At 38.8% G+C, this 23,207-nt stretch overlaps 3 protein-coding genes across 3 annotated transcripts; all 3 read left to right on the top strand.

The window, feature by feature from the left end:
- Nucleotides 1–95: 95 nt before the first annotated feature.
- LOC148732092 (G protein-coupled receptor GRL101-like) lies at nt 96–5,241 on the top strand. Its single transcript, XM_088756323.1, has 6 exons — nt 96–141; nt 1,482–1,553; nt 1,712–1,783; nt 2,239–3,284; nt 4,341–4,549; nt 5,046–5,241. Exons 3-6 carry the CDS (start codon nt 1,773–1,775, stop codon nt 5,223–5,225), a joined length of 1,446 nt encoding a protein of 481 aa, XP_088612449.1. The 5' UTR covers nt 96–141; nt 1,482–1,553; nt 1,712–1,772; the 3' UTR covers nt 5,226–5,241.
- A 106-nt stretch (nt 5,242–5,347) lies between these two features.
- LOC148732091 (uncharacterized) lies at nt 5,348–7,815 on the top strand. Its single transcript, XM_088756403.1, has 4 exons — nt 5,348–5,804; nt 6,280–6,472; nt 6,562–6,744; nt 6,965–7,815. The coding sequence occupies exons 2-4, from the start codon at nt 6,419–6,421 to the stop codon at nt 7,088–7,090; spliced, it is 363 nt and encodes a 120-aa protein (XP_088612529.1). The 5' UTR covers nt 5,348–5,804; nt 6,280–6,418; the 3' UTR covers nt 7,091–7,815.
- A 7,312-nt stretch (nt 7,816–15,127) lies between these two features.
- LOC148732090 (uncharacterized) lies at nt 15,128–23,017 on the top strand. The gene is made up of 19 exons (XM_088756577.1): nt 15,128–15,310; nt 15,707–15,882; nt 16,246–16,421; nt 16,537–16,617; nt 17,057–17,232; nt 17,404–17,476; nt 17,562–17,675; nt 18,041–18,297; nt 18,386–18,494; nt 18,926–19,147; nt 19,384–19,497; nt 19,861–19,941; nt 20,328–20,465; nt 20,935–21,185; nt 21,560–21,659; nt 21,841–21,921; nt 22,381–22,441; nt 22,530–22,722; nt 22,878–23,017. The coding sequence occupies exons 1-16, from the start codon at nt 15,128–15,130 to the stop codon at nt 21,897–21,899; spliced, it is 2,310 nt and encodes a 769-aa protein (XP_088612703.1). The 3' UTR covers nt 21,900–21,921; nt 22,381–22,441; nt 22,530–22,722; nt 22,878–23,017.
- Nucleotides 23,018–23,207: the final 190 nt, after the last annotated feature.

The raw sequence follows: 23,207 nt of genomic DNA, 5'->3' as shown, positions 1-23,207 counted from the left end.
TTATTTTTCGATTAGGTTATTTATCATGGTTTTGTGTCATTACCTTTTTATTTGCCCATTTGTAATTAGGTATCTGCAGGATAACAAGCTCAAAACACTACCAGAAGGCCTGCTTGGAGATCTTTCAAAGCTGAAAGTGTTGTAAGTATGGCAATCCAAAAATTGGTCATCATTAGAGAAAGAAACACACACTTGTAAAAAGTAAGAATACTTGGTTGCCTACTGGGGCCCGTTTCTCGAAAGTCCATGTACTTACTGCTCTCGAAAAGTTTTTTCACTGTGTTTACGGTCAACACGGTGATATCATAAGTGTTGAAATTCAAACAGTGAAGTAATCAGAAAAAGAAATAGAATTGATTGTCTTTTCATCTAACATCTACATTACTGTTACATTGACTCAGGATATGCAATAAAGCTCTAAGTCCATAAAGCTACCGGTACTTCCTATATTAGCACATATGGTAGTTGAAAAGAGTTTTGGGTTGCATCAAACTAAAATCCTTCAGCTGAATGCTATCTAAGTTCCTTTCTCCTGCGTACTTGATTTTACATGGATATTGATAGAGGAATTTACAGAACAGTCACATCAGGAAGTAAAATGTTAGGTGGCGTAACCATTTGACTCCTCAAGGTGACAAGCATCTACTTTCCTCTCGCAATATCACCCCTGAATCGCACATTAAGGTCAGGAGAACAAAGGAAAATCATCATAAACCAAGGAAGCTCTCGATTGTTAGACAAATTCTCCTTGTCAATCACAAAAGAAAAGAATAGAGAAGAGTATAGAATATATAGATATTGATTTTAGGGTATAAATAGTCAAACGATGATAAAACCAGCTGATGACGGTGGGTAATGATCATAGTAGTGGTTTACAAGATAGGTTTATTCTCATAATAATAATTATTGGCACTGTTTGAATGACAAGGTGTTAATGGAAATAACATAGGTTTGTAGGTAGGTAACTTTATTTCAACTCGGGTTGTTGAGGCTGATTAGGCCCCTAGCAATACATGCTAATATGCTGAGCAACACCCACCCATCCCACCCCAGGGGAGAACATCCACCACACAGTAATCTCGAACGTGGAAAATTAACGTTTCCTACCCCTAACCTTGCAGGAGACGGGGCCTACGGTTTATTCGTCCTTATCTGAGAAGACTACAATATCTGTCCATTTCTTGATATCGGAAAGGCAGCAAATTCTCCTCACTTATTTTAAGACTATGAGTATTGGTCCGGCCGGGGCAATACTGAATAAAGCTAGCCGATCAATTTTGTGGTCCTATCTCACCTTGAATACCTGAAAGCTCTACTCATTTCTGTTGTGCATATTGTAATTCGTTTCTAGAAATAGCCAATTAAGATAGAAAATTCAAGTGAGGACCATTGAGATTCTCCACAAAACGTTTGAATTATCAATTTTATGACAGCAGTCATTTTTAATTTAATTGTCATCCGTATTGTGCTGTTTTCCTCAGAAACTTGAGTGAGAACGAGCTAACTACAGTGACGAAGGGAACCTTCAAAGGACTTAAATCACTGGAATATTTGTGAGTAGAGCGTTTGTTGATCACTTTATGTCGATAAAAAAACTTAAGTTGAAAAAATTCCTAGGTGGTAAGCTTGACAGCTGCCTTAAATCAAATCTTACATTGTAAAAAAAAAAGACAGTTTGTCAATTCGTCAATTGTTTTATCCATTACTACAGGTATCTAAGCAATAACAAGTTATCTGACGTACCTTCCGATGCATTTAGTGAACTAGTAAACATGAAGTATTTGTGAGTATCTATCAATGAATTTTCTACGCTTTTTGGCCTTCAAAATCGTCCTATTTCACGAAGCGCTTTCCAATTTCGCCCAATCAGATTTAGAAGAACCTTATTAGATATTAAAATAGAATTTTGCCTTAATAATATAAACAAGTAATCGCATGTTTCGTCGTAAGGTTAACAATCATTATCACTTGTGAAAACATGAGGGATATTACTCCTTACTTTTACACGCCTAGGCAAAACTATACGAACACAAGTCAACCGGCATCAAGTACGGAAAATTATTGTGCATTTCATTGGTTTAGAGGGTGTACAGATTAATCTGAACCAATCAAAAAGCAACGAAAAGCAAAACAAGTGCATTCCTTTACTACTTTCGACATTTGAATAAAAACCTCCCCAAGGGAGGAAAGAGGTAAAATTGTCAATCGTGCCTATCATGAGATGTTTCTTTTACACAGGAAACTCGACCGATTTATCTTTTGCTGCTACGCCATAAAGTTAATCGATGGAGTTAACTGCGATGCTCCAATGAACGAGTTTTCGAGCTGTGACGACCTCATGAAAAACGAAACTGCTCAGGTCTGTATCTGGATTCTGGGAATACTAGCGCTCCTTGGCAACGTCCTCGTCATAATATGGCGTGCCTTTGATAAAGAAGAAAGCAGGGTTCAGTCTTGTCTGCTGACCAATCTGGCCGTGGCTGATCTGTTTATGGGCGTCTATTTATTAACGATCGCCATCATGGACTCAAGATGGCGAGGGGAATACTTTAAGCATGACATTAAATGGAGATCTGGCATCAGCTGTCAAGTCGTTGGAGCTCTTTCGATGCTCTCTAGTGAAGTTTCTGTCCTGATTCTCACCATCATCACCATCGACCGACTTGTCTGTATCGTCTTCCCATTCAAGTTCAAGCGCCTTACTTACAAAGCGGCCGTTTTCGCCTGCATAGGTGTATGGATGTTTGGCATAGTCATATCTGTGATGCCTATCACCGGAATAAACTACTTTTACGATGAAAGCGGGGATTTCGGTTTCTATAGTCGCTCTGCCGTCTGCCTTCCGCTTCAGCTTTCTGAGGGCACACCGGCTGGCTGGGAATACTCCGTGTCATTCTTTGTGGGCTTGAACTTCATTTCTTTCACCTTTATCCTCGCGGCGTATATCTCAATATTTTGGACGGTAAAGCGTGCTGCACGTGCAGCGCGATCGACGAATTTCAAAAAGGAATCCGAGATGGCCAAGAGGCTTGCCTTCATCGTGATGACAGACTTCTGCTGCTGGATGCCCATCATAACAATCAGTGTTTTATCGCTAACTGGGAATTTTGAGGATCCAAACAAAATCGCCTACGTGTGGATTGCCGTGTTTGTTCTTCCTATCAACTCCTCCATAAATCCAATCCTGTACACTTTTTCCACCCAACGAGCAAGGCAAAGCTTAACCAAAAAGGGAACACATATCACTGGTATTGTAATGAAGACATTGAACGAGCGAATGCCAGGTGAGTAATGACAATTATCGGTGAACTAAGTGCACTTAATTGGAGGGGATGGGCCAATGACGAATAAAGGGGGAATAAGGAAAGCACCTTTTGTTCCTTATTTTTCTACTGGGACTTTTGGCCCCTGTTATTTTTGCAACCTCCTCCCCCCTCCTCACCCTCTTCACCCAGAGCCTGACACAGTTGTTATCATCTTTGGAGTCCCTCTCGGGACCAGAAGCATGTAGAAAGGGAGCACCGAGGAAATCGTCCATAATGATTTCGTGGGTGGCTAGATGCCTTGGGACCTCAACTTCGGCAGAATTTTTAATTTAAAATTGAACATCCTTGCATTCCACAAAAAGAAGTAAATGATTCGCCGTTCTCAGACCACATAAATTTTGGCGATGTCATGTTGTTTTTAGCAGAGTATGGCCAATCATGGTTTGCTTGAGGTCCCTGCCAAGGTCTTGGGGGGCAGTAACCCACAAAAAGGTGAATCTCCAGAGGCGGATCCAGGAGGAGGGTCCGGGGGGTCCGGACCCCCCCATCAGACCTGATGCTTACAACTTTGAGACTGAAATTCTTACATCGACAGGATCGTATATCATTTTTTAACTAATTGATTTTTTTAGTTAATGAATCCAAGCAAACGGTAAGCTGCCAAAGAATTATAACGTGCAACCGCGACTGGTGGGAGGGGGTGTGGGGTGTGGGGGAGAAGTAATGTGCCTCAAAAGAGCTCAACAGTCCTTTCTGGACCAAAGTTTGCCCCCCCCCCCCCCCCCCATCAAAAATTCCTGGATCCGCCCCTGATCTCCCCTTTAAAGAACCTTTCAAAAGGACACTTTGTAGAGAACTACTTCCAAGAAGTACGTTCGATATCTTATGGAAAAGTACAAGTCAAGCAACGCATATTTTCTAAAATTGAAGATAAATCTCGAATGCAATCAAATTCGAGATATGAAAAACTTGTCTTAAACGAGGAATACGTCTTCAGTGCTGTGTGCGAGTAAGTCCTTGTATTTCTGTCGCAGACTAACATGTAGTTGCATGATTTATTTTTATTCATGTAAGGTCGGAGGCAGGCAGTGGATTTGATGAAACCATCCCATGATGCCACCCTTATCGCTGATATTATCGCTTTCCCACGTCCCTTGCCTTCACCAGGACAGCATGAACGAGATAATAGTGAACACAATAGTGAACACTTGATGCACTTTAAACTGAAGCTGATTGAAGAAGTGAATATTCTAAACGACGACACCGCTGGAAAACCTGCCATTGTAAGTGTGTGAAATAATGTTTACCAAAAGACAAAATCCTGATATCCAGGGGGAAAGATTTATAGAGCTATGCAAGTACATATGACACGCTACCTAGGGTGCGATCACTCTCAATGTTGCTCATCGGTCAGAGTATCTAACCAATCTGTGGAAGGTTGAGGATTTTATCTCGGTTAGGATCTCAGACTTGGCTTTTATCCGAGTTAGCCACTGACTATCTGAACAATTTAGCTGGGGAATTAGTGGTCAAAGTATGCATTGGACTGAACACAAACTGGAGAAGCTAAGTTCGAGCCCTGCCCAAGTCACTGCATCGTGTTCTTGGCCAGGACATTTGACGATCATGAGCAATTGATTTACACTTAGGAGTATAAATTATTACCAGCGAACCAACAGACTCAGTCGACCTAAAGACTTGTTGGATGGGAGGGGAGGGAAGGGAGGGCCATTAGGCTGGTATGGGTTTAACCTTCGCAATGAATCTTTGCTGTTACAGGGTTATGCTTTAGCTTGGTCTGAGGGAGAAGAGATTTCAAGCATGGTGTTATTGAAATACTTTGCCACAGAATACAAAGAAGACTGGATTCGAGAAGTTGATGTGGCAAAGAGCCTGTGTAGTGAGAGAAAAGAATTTCCTTTTCTTCTCGATTATCGTTGGCACTCCACAGGCAAGTGAATAAAAGCTCCATGTGTTTTGTCCTCTGAACGGAATCATATACTAATAGTCTGATTTTCGGTTAAACGAAAAGTTAACGAGTATCGAAATTGCCGAGGAATTAGAAACACTTTCCTACTGTTTTTAAGTGTTTTGATATCCTGCTGTGCAAATATGATTGATTGCTGCTAAATATTCTTACATGAATATAAGGCAGAAGCGCTTTGACCCCGGGTCTCCCTGAGGGATTTTGAAAATTACTTGATAGGAAAAAAATAATTCCCACGTGATCCAGAATAGATGCACTCAAAATGAGTTCAAATTTTTTAAGTAGCCAGTTTTACCTTCTTGCCGTTGTTGTCAACAAAATTTTTCAGCTAACAAAGTATTTGAGCCTTTCAATGAAACTTTTTTGTAAATATGCAGGCCGGGGTCTTGATTGAGTTTGTCAAGTCATCTAGTATTTTCATTCAGTCATTTGGCTTTCTTCTAATGAATTCCTTCTTTGCTCAAATATCGTTTCTATTTTTCCCTTGCAGCCCGTGACCATGATATTGATCATGGGAAAGTGAAGATTCGCGAGTTACAATCGAATAGTCTGTAAGAAACAGCTTTCATGTTGAAAGACAATTAAAAATTATCATAGAAATTCATCACAGGAATATTTGAGTGAGGCCAAAACATCAAGAAGGTCGAAAAAAATTAAACTTAAATGGTTTGACGTGTTAGACGCGTTAACGAAGCCGTGATTGGCTTTCGTTTTGTATCTGATTGGTCGAGAAGGCGACGCGAGCTTTTAAGACTATCACAGGGCAAAGTAAGCCAAGCCTGATGCAGAAGCAGTCTAAATGTTTGAGCCCTTAAAAAGACATTCGAAACATGAAATTACCTGACCTGATCTAATAAATTGATCAGCCTTTCGCGGCCATTACAAGTCTCTTCCTGTTCAAAAAAACAACTATTGCGTTTACTTTCCCACCATACTCGTAGGACAGTGAAAGAAGAAACACAAAGTAGTCGTAACTGGGCTTGTTGTGTGTGATGATTTCCAAAAGATATGCCCCTTTTGTTTCAGATTGATTTGCTACAATTTTGTGTCGAGTTCAACATTGCAAGATTTTCTTAGCGACGAGGGAACTGTCCTTAATTTTGATGCGGTCTGTGCTATAGCCTGTGACGTCATCAGCGCTATAGAACGACTACAGGAACTTGGGATGGTGCATAACAACGTCACAACAAGCAACATTTTGATTGCTCATTCCTTAAGGGTAAATAAACTTTCTATCTTTTTGCGAAATCGGATTAGATGCTAATTAGAATCACTCGGTCAAAAGTACCTACTATCGATTATTTTCAGCTTCCTCCCCTGAGAGCGGTCCTGGGAGGATTTTCTCGAGTGTCCAAGAAGAGCAAGCCTAGTTCGTTTACCGTGAACTGGGGAGCTTATAAGCAGATTTGTCATGGCAACGATATTGAGCAGTTTGGACAGTTGATAGCCACTCTATTAGGACACTGTCATGGGTCCAGTGAATACGCCCAGGTAGGGTTATTACAAGTGACAGCTTGATAACCAGCTGCTGATCAGGAAATGAGCCCACAATCCTCCCGGTAATGTCTGGTATTGGATGGCAAGACATGGTCTGATTCAAAGCCATTAAATTGACACGAAGAAAATGACCATTATATCGATAATGTTTTCTGTTTCTTCAAAACGAAAGAGGTAGCTTTTCTCTCCTTACTAAATTTGACTTTTTTTTCAGCTGCATGAAATCATGAACCTGTGTTTTGAGGAAACAGCCGAAAATAACGGACCTAAGGCGTCTAACATCCGCGAGTTGCTGGAGGAGATTCAGCATCGAGTTGAAGTCCGGGAGACATATTTATAAATGGAAAAAAGCTTGGCACAGTATTATTTTACTGAATGCAACTCTTATCTCTAGATGGACAATTTATGAAGTATTTTATTGTAAACCGTATTTACTGACTCTACTGTGTGTTCATTAGATAAAAGCTGATTTTAAGAAGCTAGCCATCTAATATGGAGTCCTTCCTTGCCATGCACTCTAATATATAGATTTAGCCAAGCCTAAAAGCGGAGCTCCCAAGTTCGTAATATTAATGATAACATAAAAGATGTGCATTTCCCAAGACTCGCCTGAGTCACCCCTCCCTTACGTACGCTCGGTCAGTCACGTGACAACCAAAAGGTTGATCATATTCCATGGGTCTAGGGCTCTGCACCACGTGCGCTTCGCGCGCGTGGGAGCCCCGTTTGCGCGATTCTGAAAATAAGCTTGCTATTCCGGCGTGCCACGCACTAACTATTATAAACTATAGTGGTGGAGTCCTCTGGAACAGCCTACCCTCAGCTGCTAGGCAAGCAACATCTCTGGCTAATTTCCGACGATTGTTAATTAATTCCGAAACGGCATTCATGTAAAACAGGCTTTAAGTTAATTTAGCTTCTGTAATAGTTAGTAATATTTTAAATTAGACTAATATACATAGTTTATACATAGTATAAATAGTTCTTCGTAATTAGTTGTAGCTTTCATATTAAACTGTTAATCCCTAATGTGTTTTACCGCGTTTAAATAAAGATGATGATGATGATGATAATGATGATGGTGACGAGGGAGCCATTCATTATTTTTATTGCATGGCGGGGGGAGGGGGGGGGGAAGAAGTTTGAGGACTATTGAAAATCGGCTGCCAATGATAGGGGATCACACGAATATTGCAAAGCCTTATGGGGGAATCGGATCAGGTAAATTTTATCGTAGCATGATCAAATCCTCCGAAATCCCCTCCTCACCCCTTTTCCTCCCCTCCCCCTCAGTTGACAGTCCGTCATTTGCACAAATGAAAAGCTAGGAAAATTTTGCGAGTGATGGTGTGAAGTTAATGTTTTTGTTGAAACTACGATCGATATGTTTCAATTTTTCTGTTATATTTATTCGAAGTCTGGAAGGAAATGAAGCCAAATTAGAGATTCCCGTTCCCTGTAGGCGTCGAATTAAATCTATCTAAAAAAATCTATCTTTGAGTGGTTTCGTGGTATTTTTTAATTGTTCAAGAAAATTGAAATTAGCAAGTTATTCTTTGGAACACAAAATGGAAATTACGCTTTAAGCTATTAAGTGTAACTAAAAAATTTCCCCTGAAAACATGTTTAATCTGTGCTGAGTTCAGTCGACAAATTCGATACGTCTTTTGAATTATCACCGTTTGAAAATATTAAACTGACATTTGTTCTGTATGTAGTTATTCTACTCTACTAGGCTTATGATTATTTTTTTTTTTAGGATTTGAGCCAATTCACTATGCGAAAACCAATGTGTGAAACAAAAAAACATCTGTTCCTTTCCTGGTCATCGAATACTCTCGATCCATGGATCTTATTAAAATATTATAAACTTTGGGTTTCCTTCATCCGTGAGCCGTTGTAGGGAAAAGAGGGCCGGCTTTTAACGACAACATCCGCTTTGCAGAAACAGATGTCTTGCTATCCTCTAAATCTAGCAAAAAAAAAAGTTGTAAAAATTTGCGACATACAGCTTATACAACATCACCAATCACGTAGCTCCATTTTCTGCCTTTAAAAGCACACACAACCCACAATTCCTCTATTCGCTCCGACCAAGGGCTAACGCTCGAAACGTCAGCTTTTGTAACCGTAACGGTGGCCAATTTACCACTTCAACTTTGTTGATATATTCAAATTATACAACATCATATGCCTTCTTGCTAAAACATAAGCTCACTCGATCTGGAAGGATTGATGTCATTTCCGCTTAAGACCTGAGAAATGTGCAAAGTATTAAAACGCACATGCAAAGCCGTCGTTTTTCTGATTAAAAGTTTTAAACAAGTTTTCATTTTTTACTTCGTTGTTGTCTTTGCTTCTTTTAAAGGCCTATAATTAAAATCTAAACATCCTATTACAATTCTTTTTCCGATATAATACTGACTTGGCGCACCATACGTTCTCAAGCCTTGTCGTAAAATCAGCCGCTATCTGCCCTATAAGGTTTAGCGTTAATCGAATAAGCTGTTAAGTGTCTTTTTTTTCTACTCCTTACTCTATTTTAAGCGAGTCCTTTTTTGCTTTTTGAGCACAGAATAATCATGATCAAATTGACAAAAGCACCCCCTCCCCCAAAATTTAGTTATATTCAATCTTTTCTTGGTTGATTTTTAAACATTGTGATGATTCTCTGATTTGAAACTTTAATGCACTTTCAAAAATAATTTGCACGATTTAAACACACTCCATTCAGAAACAGATTTTATATTTCGCCTGATCGTTTCGAAATTGGGTAAATGCCACAATAAACCACAATACGATATAGTATAAAAATTTGACATTTCAACCGTCAGTAACGAATTTTTACAGATGAGGAGCAGAATAGGATGCTTGCGTTTTATCCCTTTTCCACAAATTGTTTCAGGCGTCAATATACCAATTAATTGAATCCCTCTAGCGATCACTGCGTTTTCAGTTTTCCGCTGTGGGAGCTTGTTCTAGGCGACGAGGACGTGAAATCTGTACCCTTTTTTCACTAGCATGTGAATACAAAAGTTTTTGCTATCTAGCACATGCGATGGTAATAAAGTTGTAAGTCTCTAAATTTTATTTGCAAATCCACTCAGTTTATACAAACAGAAGCATATTCAGTCAAAGTTGTTTTGCTTTCTTTTATTTCTTTCTTCTTTCTCTCTCTTTTAACTCGAAAAATTTGATTTTTCCTCCTGGTTGAGTTTTTCGATGTGGGCCATAAGCGCAAGGCAAAAATATGGCAAACGCACCGGTTCGGTTTTGACACCCGATTGTCAACTGCCGGATATGGACCTCAAGGTGTATCTCAGTCTACGGAAATATTTCACCGTATTTGTCATGATTTATTTTGTAACGTAAGTGATTTTGTTGAGTTGTTTATTACTGTTTAAGATCCCGCTTCTTGATTAATTACCCTCCTTCACTTTATCAAAAACTGTTCTATTTCCCCATGCTAATTAATAAGTTGTCAGCTTGCCAGACGGCGCCTACTGTCCTGTCAGTGAAATCCCTGTGACTGAGACTAAATGGTTTTCTTTATTATTAATGTTAAGAACCTGGAAGTCTCCTCTGTTTCTTCCACGCTACACCATTTCCCTCTGAAATACAACGTTCCAAGTCCACTTAAGCGTCATTTTTATTGTTTTTGACATAAAACAGTTCATTCTCTACAAGGAAAAAAAAAAAAAAAAAAAAAGGACACGAAGCAACTGATCCAATCATGAAGTCCTTCCGCAAATGAATTTTCACCGAAATTGCATAAAATGAGGCGGCAAATAAATTATATTATCAAACGTTTCTTGTTGTGAAAAATTGGTGGATAAAACGTCTATTTGCATCATACAAAGAGAGAATGTGTAGTCGACTGAACAACCTTTCACCGCAGTTGTTAAATTATTCATGTCGCTGAGGGCTTAAACAATATTTTTGGTGCTTAGCCAATCAAATTCTTTGTTGACGTATACTTCGCGCACGTGGGTTAAAGGTGTGCGAGGATTGTTTTTTTTCTTGTAGCCGGTTTTCTGCAGCTTTTTTTTCCATCTTCCTGTGTCCGGGATATTTCTGAGGGTACCGGAAGTCTGATGAAATCAAACTCAGTCTGTTGCTCGTTCCTGTTTTGTGCAGGTGTGGTAGACAACAAACCAGTAATTATCCGTGAGTTTCGAATTTTTATTGACCGTGAAATTTACATAAGGAAATTTTCATTTCTAAGCGTCATGGAAACAATTAGACTAAATCTAAAATTGATTTTTGTTGGCGTGAAAACATTAAGATTTTCCTTGTGGTCGTTAAAGGTGAATTTTTTTTCTTCTTCTTTTTTTTTTTTTTTCCTTCATCTTCTCCTCGCGGGTTATTCTGTTTGAAACTGTAAGAAACTAATGTTTATTTCTCTTTTTTTTTTTCTTTTCGTGACGAAAGTGTATACATGTTGATTAGAAATCGACATGAAATTGATTCTAATAAATTTAGGTCTATTGTGTTCGATGTCTGCTTGCTTTGTAAATTTAAGCTCAAGTCCAGGCGAATTAGGCGATAACGGCTAATTGGTTTCGAAGTGGTTTGAAGGGAATATTCGCTTTCGAAAAATGTCAGTCCGAGGGCGCCACCATAGGTCGATGCGCTTTATATTGATTGTCAGTGAAATAACAGACTTAGATGCAGTCGGATGCCTCAGAACAATAGTATTTTGTTTGGCACCGCTCCAAAGCAAAGCTCCCGAGAGTATTTTAAACAATACATCACACCCCTAAGAGTGTTGTTTTGTCACCATGGCGGAGAGAATAATTTAATTTCTACCCGCAAATACGTGTAAAATATTGCTGGGACACCGCAGAAGAAACAAAATTGATCTGTTTCTGCGCGTTTTATTTTCTGTTTTTGGGAGGCCAAGTGCTCGCGTGGTGAGAATCGAAAGCGTTTTGTCATCAAAAGTTCAAAGCTGTTTTTACAGCGCCTTTCCTGTTTGTGCTTGAATTTTATTTTTACTGCTGTCGATTATGTGATTCTGAGATTCTGTAAGTGCCTCATAATGGAAGGGATGCTGTGATCGAAGTAAAACAAAAATTTAAGACTAAAGCGAAAAAAACACATTTCTTTTCTCAAGTGAAAATAAAAAAATATATTCAGGTCGCCGACCCATGGAGGTGCAGTATGACATTCCGTGTCAAGCGTGACAAGATAATGGGCTTGTCTGATTGGTCAGTTTTGTTGCTGATTGGTCGGACCGTGTGGTTCAGACCGCCCGACCCTTTTGTAGCTCGCATGTTTTTCAGTCGTTCCGTTTTAACTGCTGTAAAATCTTCATTTTTAGGGCGAAAAACGGAGCTATTACTGCAGACAAAACTTTAACGAATAGGACGAGTTGTCGGAATCAACAGATCGAAGTTTGACGAGGTTTGTACCGCGTTTTATAGTTCTTTATTATCTTCGTCTTGAACCAATTGGTATTTCAAGCATCTATGAATGTGTATGGCGTGAATTGTAAAATCCAGAAGACCTCAGGAAATTCATACTTTCTGTTGGAAGTCTTTTGAGGAATTATTCTTTAGAGTCATTTAAACATGTTGAACATTTTTTGAACGCATCTTGTTCAGTCTGAAAGCCAAAACTCGTAATTTTACACGAGTGATCGAAGAATATGTAATGTTATGATTGACAAACGTAGCTGCGCGATTTGAATTTCTAATTTTGTCACATTCGGTAAAAGATTTTTAGATTGCTTATCACCCAAGCAAAACCAACGCTACATGCATAAAAAAACTGTTCCGTGGTCGTAGCTTCTAATCGGAATTTGTATTGTATGATTCCGCTAAAACGATTTACTGTTCAAACGCCAGCTACTCGTCGTTTAATTTAACTTTAGTCGCTTGGCGTAAAATTATGTATGTGTGATTTTTACAGATTAAAACGCTCGCAAAAGTTATACTTCTGAGGGAAATGATTGTAATGCTTTTCGTTTGACAGGTAAGATCAGATGTTTGTCTATTTTATTTAGTTTGTTAGGTTGCCTTTCGAAACTTGAGCGTGGCCAAAATGGCTAAAAAAGGGTTTTAAAAAGTAATTTTTAACGTGAATGCAAGCGAGAATTTCGTGATTGAGTTAAAAGCATTTTATATACAGCGCAGTAATTTGTGGCTATTCGCAGAATGGACTACTTTTTTAAAATTTGCCGACAATTGATGAAGTTGATAAGTGATCAAGTTATTTGAAATGTGTTGATATTTTGTTTAGATATAAACTGGGGATAATTTGATACATTCGTTGTGTTCACAGGGAACCAAAATTCACGAGATTTTTAGGTCGTCTGGTTGGATAAACTTAAAGTAAAAGTCGTCCATTTTTTATTTTGGAACTTGCTACTCCCTCACAAAGCCCTTTTCTCTGAGACGGAAATCTGCATAACATGTTGTTTTCTAAACTTCAGCATCATTCGGGCAAGAACTTACGTAAGCAAACCATTTGATAAATGTAAATCCTTTTATAACTCCTCGTCCACGTCACAGGGCCTTATTGCTTGCTTCAAAACGTGTTTGGTATGTTCGAAATACTACTTTAATCGATTAATTAGAGGATTTGGTATTAGTAAGATGATATTTGCCGCTCTATTCTGGCGACGACCGCTCATTCGTTACATGAATTTTTACGGTGCCCGTTTGGGTTATTTAAAGCCATTTTTGTCGACTGAAAATTTATCTTGCTAATTTAAGTTTAGCATATCTTGTCGAAGATAATCTATTTAAGTCACGAGGAGTTATCTCGACTTTTGTATATTTTTGACGGTTCTATATTTGCTAGTTACGCTGTAAAAACAATGAAAAAAACGTAACGGGAATTTTGAGTTTTGCTGAAGCGTTTTAAAACATTGTGTGGTATTGTCCCTCCAGTTTGCCGCTCAGGTAAATCTTTTGTAACTTTTGTCCTCTGTTTTTGAACCACAGAGGTTGATTTGACTTTGTTACCCTTCATTTATTTGAACAGTTGGTGAAAAACCTGTTGAACAATGAAATCATTCTCTTTGTCTCTTCAAAAAATAACCATTGTTTTTTTGTCCTTTAGCGCCTTTGTATTGTAACGCTAAATTATATTTGGACCAAAACTTGAGCTTTAAGAAATAGCTCACTTAAAAAGTGCTTGCAACCTTTGGTTGTCACAGATGTCATTGATTTCATAGTTTGTGATGCACTTGCCAAAAACAAAAACTTCTTTTAACAGTCTGTGAATTTTGGAGAAGGAAGATAAAAAGACTGATGGCTCTTGATTGTGAAATGGAGCATGGCTTGCACAAGTGTATTTGTGAAGTGACCAGCAACAAATTTGCATTTACTGCCATTAATATTTAAAACAACATGTTTTCTTATAGAGAATGACAAAACAGAATGAACAAAAAAAAAAGAAAAAAGATCACCAACTTTTTGCTTCATTTGCCTCATGAAGCTTTGTATTGTGAACAAATAATCCAAATAGAAGAGTCTTCAAAATCTCGTGATCTTGAATTTTTTCTTTATTTGGCTAAAGATGTGTATTATGAGCAGATGATACTTACTGGTAACATGTGGCTGCATGGAAACAACAATATATCACATCTAATACACAAAGATTGTCAATTTAAATATTTTGATTTCTTTCAGGTATGTTATTTAGGAGTTTGATTTTGTGTTGCATGTGATTTAATAAAATCTCATTTTTGTTACTGCTTTTACTTCTACAGGGAACTTATATTCACATGTAATTTCTTCCTTTAATCTAAATACATACAAGAGATAGCACTTGCATTATAAACATCGCTAATTCGTTCATCAAAGCAAGTGAAATTATATGAACCTTTGATTGCTGGTGACTCAGACAATCGTCTGTCCGTCCTTGTGCTGGCTCTATGTTTGTTTGTTTGTTTGTTTGAACACTTCACTGGTTTTTCGTTCCCCTCATTATTTATCCACTTCTCGTCGCTTTAGTTCGCGTTTGCTTCTCTGTTTAGAGTCATTTCATTGGTTTTCTCTGGCCCTCATTTCGAATAGGAGTCTAAACCTTAGCGGCAGGTGACCCTTGAAAAGCCCCTCTCCGTTGAATCTGTTGAGATCACCGAAAACCTGGACTGCTGTCGACGAGATAATGGAATTCTTAGCATCGACGTATCCACTGATGAAACCAGTTTACATCCATCTTGTACCAAGTTTGTGTCCTATGGAAAGTCGTGGGGTTACAAAGTATGCTGTTCTCCACCAGCGCGTGGACGTTACGTGACATTCAAGTTGATTGGTAGCAATGTCACACTAGTTCTTTGCCAGGTTGTGATTCGCACAGTTGGTAAGTTTCACCAGTTGCAGTTAATTAAAAGAAAAAGTTAAAGTAAAATGTGCACGTAACTATGGTCCACGGAGTTTGGCGGGATGCATGGTATAACGTTAACTACGACACTACAAAAACATCAACTATGCGCGAAAATCCTGCTTTCCAATATACACCACAAAGCCAAATAATTCTTCGAGATTTTGATGCACCGGTAAATGTGGCAGAAAAGTACATTCAGCGTTTGACTGGTTACTTACAGGTAATTTTTTTCACTATAACTTTGAATACAGGTCATCAACTAACTCAACAAAATCGTCTCTAGAGTCAACAACAGATTTTTCTCTGTAGTTAGTGACTGCCTCACCCCGCTTAAGCTTTCTTGAAAACACCATCTACCAAAATCGTAAAACAGAAAAATCTGAGGAAGGGTTTCATTATCTGAACGAATACAGTAGTCGAAATAGTACATTTGCTTTTTCAGAACTTCCATTAGTGCACTGGAACCGGTACAAAATCGCGTGAATGGGTGGAAAAAGAGAGAGACAGCAAAATAGCTTCTTTGAAAATAAATAACCGAAAATGTAATCTCGTGTAGCCTCAGGTTGTTCTTCGTCCTTCCTTTGTCAATTGAGAAACTGCATTTATCCTTCTACAGGCTCCTGAGAGTGGTAATTACACATTTTACGTGGCATGTGATGATTTATGTGAACTATGGATGCACGATGTTACTGAGGAAGGCATTGAAACTGTTGATAAGAAGTCAGAAAAGACTGTGTCGAAGCAACCAATCATCACTGTTGAAAGATGGACTGACCATCAACAATGGGACAAGTGAGACACGCAAAATAATAATTGATACGATTAGGGTCGCTTGAAACTTAGATGTGGATCGTAGTATCTTCAAAGATATTCGGGAAAAAAATTTTCGACCGATTCTTAGGCACCCCAAATTTCGGATCTAAGTCAGAACTTATGTGCGATCTTATGCTGTGGTATTTATTACAACACTTTTTTTGAAAGTTCACACACCAAACCTTTCCAAATAGAAAGTAACTATCCATGGACAGGGGGAAGTAGCCTTACTCGTGTTCATTTCATATGCAGAGAAAACCGCCGCAGGCTTTTAGGTATACACCTCAAGGTTTGTGGGCGTTCTTCTTCTTAGATCATATACGCTGTCTTGTTTTTTTTTAGGTATAAAGCCCAGCAAACATCACAACCAATATTTTTGGACAAATGCCGCATTTACCAAATGGAGGTCTTTATGAGTGAAATAGTAGGCCCAGACCACGTATCTCTGGGCATGCGTAGACCAAATGGTGAATATGAACGGCCTATTCCAAGAAAAAGATTATTTTGGACTAAACCAGGTATGACGGACGGTTATGTAGGTGGATATTGCAGCTGTCATGGCCGCAAGCAAGAATCATTCAGAACTACACCGGGGTGATTATTAAAAGCTGCTTCTCCGCTCAATTCTGATAGGGACACGTAAACTAGAAGTGACACTTGAAAATCATGAATCATCCATGTTTGGTTTCGTTGGTGCGGCATTGCGCATTTCAGGTGAGTTACTCAGGTCTTGCATGTTAATAATGGGGATTCATGTACTTCTAAGTTACCCGGAATAATTAAGCGCTACTATCAAAAATCACATGTCTCTCAATTAATCTTTCAGATTTTCTTTTTCAGTTTTAAAACCTGTGCCGGTATTATCGTCGATATCAACATTAGCTAGTCAGTATTACAATAATCATCATTAAGATCCAAAACTTTTGTTATTATTAGTATTACCATTGTATGGAAAAAAATATTTTATGTTTGTGTCGATGTTTCCGTTGCTCGGAAGAAATATCTATAATACTATTACCCAAAAAAAAGGCTTAATTGTAAAAAAGTGAACCCTGGTGGTTGATGAAAACGTCTATTAGAGTACCAAATAACCTAATACTCTAATAGACGTTAAACCTAGCATATAAAACATCACTACTTTCATTTTAAATAGGATTTTTCCAATTCTGTTGTGATGGTTTGTATTGCCCAGACTGCCTGCTACAACTGAATATCACAACGCTAGGACAAAACATAACAATTAACCCAGCAGTGAGCCTGTCTTGTGTAAACACATCCTTCACGGCTGTTTTCGACGCAATCAAACAGCCGGGAATTTTTACAGTGAAGGTGAGTATATATCCTTTAAGTGTGAGATCAAGATGGCTCATCCTTGACCTCACACAGTCAGTGTATCTATACGAATAGATATGCTGACTGTGTGCTACCAGAGGAAGGCTCCTTGTACAGGTCATTTGATACAGCGCACTATTCACTTAACATTTCTGCATATCAATACAGATTTCCTCTTCGTTTGCAAGCAATCTGGAGAGTACTGTCCATCAGAGGGTGTTAGGTCATCTCCATCTTCAAGGTGAAGTCCTTTCTCGTGTAATTTTTAACCTGTCTTCTGATTTAAAATAAACTAATTTTGATAATTTCATTGATCTACTTACTAGCCGTGGTCTTAAAAGAGTGCTATTTCCAATCAGAATACTGCGGATGGACACAACCTGATGACATGCCGAAAAAGTGGAAATTACCCGATGCTAAACCCTTCGTTAACTATCCAGGTTAGTTGAAAGCAGAGAGCGAAATCTCAGAGCTATACATAGGTACTGATCATAATCACTTCGTTTGACAGGGGTGTTAATTTGGAAAAAATGCACAAATCTGAAGAATATTGAAGGGATAGGTCTTTTCCAGGGCTAGATGCTTCGTTTGCCTGTCTTTCGTGCCCCATGAGTATGAGTGTTAGGCTCTGGCTGCTGTGCTATTTCAGCTGTCTTAAAAATCAGTTTTGTTTCTTTAACACTCTCCCGGCGAGACAATGAACATTTAAACTTCCCAGGCACACTTTCTCGGGTCCCTCCAGTTTTGGCTCCCTGAAAACGCGATGCGTTACTGCAACTGTATAAGATTCCTTTTTACAATACAGGTAGCTTTGCCTTTGTTGATGGGCCTTACAAAGCACAATTGGACAGTCCTTTATTGCCATGGCAACCGTTCCATAAATCTGTGGGCTTATGTCTGCGTTTCAATTACTTCATGCCCGCTAAGTCGAAGCCGACTCTCAAGGTTTACCTACGGGACACAAGTGAAGAGAATCTGGTGTTAATATGGAATTTGACCGGAAACCACGGTGAAAAATGGTCAGCAGCTCAGGTTGCTTGGCCAGGAGCCGGAGGAACTCAGGTTAGAACTGAGAAATGGGGACGAATTGAACTCAAGTCTCATCATTCAATCGAAGCTTGATTTTTTTTTCTGGGGTTTATTCTTTTAGATCATTTTTAAAGGAGAAGGCGTTCTTGAAGACGAAATTAACGTTGCATTTGATGACGTCATTATAACTACTGAGAATTGTTTACTACGACCCTGCTTTGCTCAGCCAGGTGATCCTGTTTTCATTAAAAGTAAAAGATAGCTTACAACTAAATTAATAACGTTGTTTTCATTGTGAATTCGTCAAGTACATTCTGTTATTTACCTTTGTTACCTGTGGTTATACAAGCCAATGAAGTAAATGGCATTCAATGTCAAGACGTTTGAAAGAAATAACAGCTAATTAAATATTTGATTAGTCTGAGTGCATCTTTTTTGAATGAATAGCTATTGTTTCAAGCTAATGACCGCAGCTACACAATCTTAGACCTTACGAAAAGACATCCAGCTGAATGTTAACCACTAAAATGGCTGATGTATGTTGAAACTTTATACTAACTTCTGTGCCTATGTTCAGTTTCTCTCAGCAAACATTCCGCCGGCTTTCCCATCAAATCGAATTTGTTCCATAAGTGATTCTTAAATTTTCCGGTTGCGTTAGGTTTCGAACGTAGCGAAGATCGGTTTACCTGTAAGAACGGCGAATGTGTCAAGAGGAATTTGTTGTGTGATGGCGACTTTGCCTGCAAAGATCATTCAGATGAAGAGAATTGTGAGTGTCCTTCCAGTATGTTCGCCTGTAAAGGAGGAGGATGTCTCCTAGCAACGGCAGTGTGTGACGGTTACGAGGACTGTTCTAGCGGAGATGATGAAAGCAGCTGTCGTGAGTTAACTGTTAGGTGTATTTAGTCAAATGATCTTGAAGCAGATGATATCTTTATGGTCTATAAAATGTCGACTGTTAAGGACCCTAGACGTATCTCCAATTAGTGAAACAGCAGTTGCCCAGAATATTACGCTCAAGCGGGCCAATGAAGCAGTTGGTCTCCAACGAAAAAGCAAAAGATTATCGTCGTCTGGTAGTCACTAAAATGCACCGATGATAATTTTTCTTGGCAGGAAATCCATGTCCCTCCAGCCATCAGTGCCTTGATGGATCTTGCATTCCCTGGTCAGACACTTGTAGTCAAACACCCTTCTGCAAGGATGGAACTAACACACCATCTATATGCGGTAAGCAAGATCAGAGTGTTAAGCAAGATCAGAGTGTGAATCAAGCGTAAAAAGAAGGGTAGCAGCTGGGTAACCGTGTCTGCTGGAAAAAGTGATGGTCTGCTTGTTGTTTGCTTGTTTTGAAGAGAATGAAAAATCGTAGTCGGGTGGTCCTCCGCATGTTTTACAGGATTTCCTGTATATAGATTCCCCAGGGGTTTCCCTTATCAGAGGAGATTTATATGTAATTTCAGTTAGATTTCCTTATGAAGAGAGCCAGTCACTAGTGCTGATCCTCTTAATTGTGTAATTAACAAAAGTTTGCAAGTCAGACTTTTACGTAGCTGTGGTTTTCACGTGGCATTTCATCTTTCTGGTTTCCAGGTTCTACCAGGTGTAATCTTAACGATTTGGCGTGTACCTCCAAAAATTCCACTGGACAAAAGAGATGCAGATCTTTCAGAGGTAGAACGACTTCAGTGTTTCTTCTATACTAAGTTTGTTGTGGTTAATTGCAGACCTAATCAGCTATTCTAATCAGACGACTCTTTTTCTTACTAACTCGTAGAGGAATAACTAAAAACTACTGCTTTTTAAGCGAAGCAGATGGTCCAAACATGCACAAAGTGTTCTCTAAAGTGGAAATCAGTAAATTTATTTGTTTCTCAATGGTAAATTCAATTTATTCGCCAGAATCAAATTATCTTAAGAACTTGTTTATTTCATTTTGTCCATTCTTTTGAATCACATGGCATTTCTTTAGCTATGATAATTTTTCTATGATTGTGTTTTTTTGCCTGTTTGTTTTCTTTCCTGTTTTTAAGTAAATAAGTTTCTATTGGTCTTTTCAGGTAACTGTAACTTTCAAACGGGCCACTGTGGACTAAAGCCTGACAAGAATGCCACTTTCCAATGGACCGTGGGCACTGGTCAGACGCAAACAGAAATAACTGGGCCGAGTTACGATCACACTTCGTTCAGCAAGGATGGTAAGGCAGCCTTTGCGCAGAAATCACTTCAGTGAGGAAAGAACCAACAATGGGCTAAGCAGAAATAAAGGCTCCAAATGAATTCAATTCTATCGAAAAAATTGATAACGGTTATGACTGAACAAAGCAGTTTTAAAGTAATCTAGGACTACAATGCTTTTGCTGATATCGTACTGGGATCGATCAGGAAAACTCGTGACATTCTATTAACCAATCAGATGCATGACTAAAACCACACACGATTTGGTTACCTGCGCTTAAGGCAGCATGCTTGTCTCACCTCGAGTTCTCATTAGAACTTAAGGGTATTTTCCTTCGCTTTAATTGGCTGTTAAAATCCCTTTGAGATTGCTTTTACGACAAGTAATCGGAGAGCGCTCTAAAACCCAGCCATTTCGCTCACTAGGGTCAGAATTCGGATCACGAAAAGGGCAAAAAAACAATAGGCGCGCAATATCTTTTTTTGCAGGTTTTTATATCTATATTGAAGCTTCTCGAAGAAACTTTGGAGACGAGGCGAGATTGCTTAGCGACTGGATGAAACCTAATGAGACAGTCTGCGTTAAGTTCTGGTATCACATGCATGGGTCGGACATTGGTAATCTGAGTATTTACCTCAAAACTAACCAATCAGAAACCCTTGTTTGGATGGTTTCGGGAGATCAAGGAAACCGTTGGCGATATGGTCAGACGGCTTTGAATAGCACCCTTTGGTTTAAAGTAAGTATTCAATTTTCCGATAATTATGCAGCGAAGAGGCTTGAAACTATATAATATATTAACACGATTCAGTCATATAAGAGGACGTTAAAATCATCTAAAAATGCGTAATCCACAGTGCATTCTCCCGCAGGAGCTGCTGGCCGGACGAAAGTCTCGCTCTTTCATTGTAGATGTTTTCAATTTCAGCTCCTTTTTAAAATATTTTGTTTTATAAGGGCGTTTAAAAGAGTGCATTGCATTTTCATTTACTTAATCGCATATTTTCCAAAAGTACAAGGTTAAAATCTGAAGTATTTCGCAAAGTAATGAAAAATACGCATTTAAGCTTTGTAAAGGTCAATTTTTGTTGATATCAGGATTGCTATTTTCAGTTTGTACTGGAAGGAGCAGTTGGTACTGGAAGTAAAGGGGATATTGCAGTGGATGATTTTACGGTGGTGGACGGAGCATGTGAAAAAATCTTCAAACAAAGTAGGTATATTTAATTTTAAGGTGATTGAAAGCGATCTAAACAGAAATAAAGTCTTCAAGACAAGTTAACACGAATTACCACGATTTCTCGCTATTTTCCCGTCCGGCATCGTCAGTAATAGGAATATTAAGAAGCACAAATTGCATCTATAACCTATTGCTTTTTATGCTTCGTCTCCAGCGAGTCCAGATTGCTATTTCGAGGTCCGTACTGCAAGTTACGTGACCGCGGTTCCTTAACAGTGTGGACGGAGAAAACGAGGTCAGAAAGACAATCATATTTCTGGGTACAAATGATGGAGAAATTTTCAATTAAAAAAAATTTGGAATTTAACAGACGATACAGGAAAATACCGCCCGCTAAATTGACCAATCATAGTGCACGCACGAAGTGAGCGATATAATGATATATGGTAGCTGCCATTATTTTATACAGAGAAAGCATTAGCTCCTTTCACCCAGGTTTCCTTAAGGGAGGATAAAAATGAAATTAAACGATTCAAAATGGATGTAAAAAAGGTATCCAAGATAACTCCTGATATTAGAGCTTGTTTTTTTACAGAGTTTCCCTGACTATTCAAATAAAGCTGTTTTCCAGCCATCGAGGGTTCCTTCGATCAGCTCGTTTAGGAATTTTAGTCAGTTATTTTGCTCTCTTTCATAAATATTTCTTCAGTGCTCATTGTTTGCATTAAAGCAAGTCCCCGATCTTTCTCTGCAGTCCGTGACCATAGCATCGAGCACGGCAAAGTGAAGATCCGCGAGTTACAGTCGAATAGTTTGTAAGTATGCAATGTTTTCATCTGAAAAGGAAATTTTAAAAGAAAACTGAGCTTTTATTTTCTACTAATTTCTTTCCTTTTGCTTCAGACTTATTTGCTACGATTTTGTGTCGAGTTCGACATTGCAAAATTTTCTTTGCAATAAAGGAACTGTCATCAACTTTGATGCGGTTTGTGCTATAGCCTGTGACGTCATCGGCGCTATAGAACGACTACAGGAACTTGGGATGGTTCATAACAACGTCACAACAAGCAACATTTTCATTGGTCACTGCCTAAGGGTAAATAAAGTTTCTGCTTTTTTGTGATCAACAAAATTGTGTTGGATACTGGGAAATATTTGGCTCGCGGTCACGAAGTACAGATCTCGAGCCAAATATTTTTCCATCCAACCTTCAACCATAATCAACGAATGTATATTATGGTTTATTTTCAGCTTCCTCCTGTGAGAGCAGTCCTGGGTGGACTATCTCGAGTGTCTAAGGAGAATGAACCAGCTTCATTTACAAGCTCGGGAGCTGATGAGCACAGTGATCACGGCAACGATATTGAGCAGTTCGGACAGTTGATAGCTACCTTATTAGGACACTGTCATGGGTCCAGTGAATACGTCCAGGTAAGCTTATCATTTGACAGCTCGATAACGAACCGCTGATCAGTAAATGAGCCGACGATCCTCTTCTCTCTCCTTTACTTATGACCAATGCACGCAGTAACTGAAATGGCAGATTTGACGAGATTTCGTCAAACCAAGGGAATATTTGAC

Source organism: Stylophora pistillata, chromosome 4, assembly GCF_964205215.1.
Source record: "Stylophora pistillata chromosome 4, jaStyPist1.2, whole genome shotgun sequence".
NCBI lineage: Eukaryota > Metazoa > Cnidaria > Anthozoa > Scleractinia > Pocilloporidae > Stylophora > Stylophora pistillata.
The sequence above is the reverse complement of the archived record's forward strand: the minus strand, read 5'-3'. Positions and strand labels throughout refer to the sequence as shown.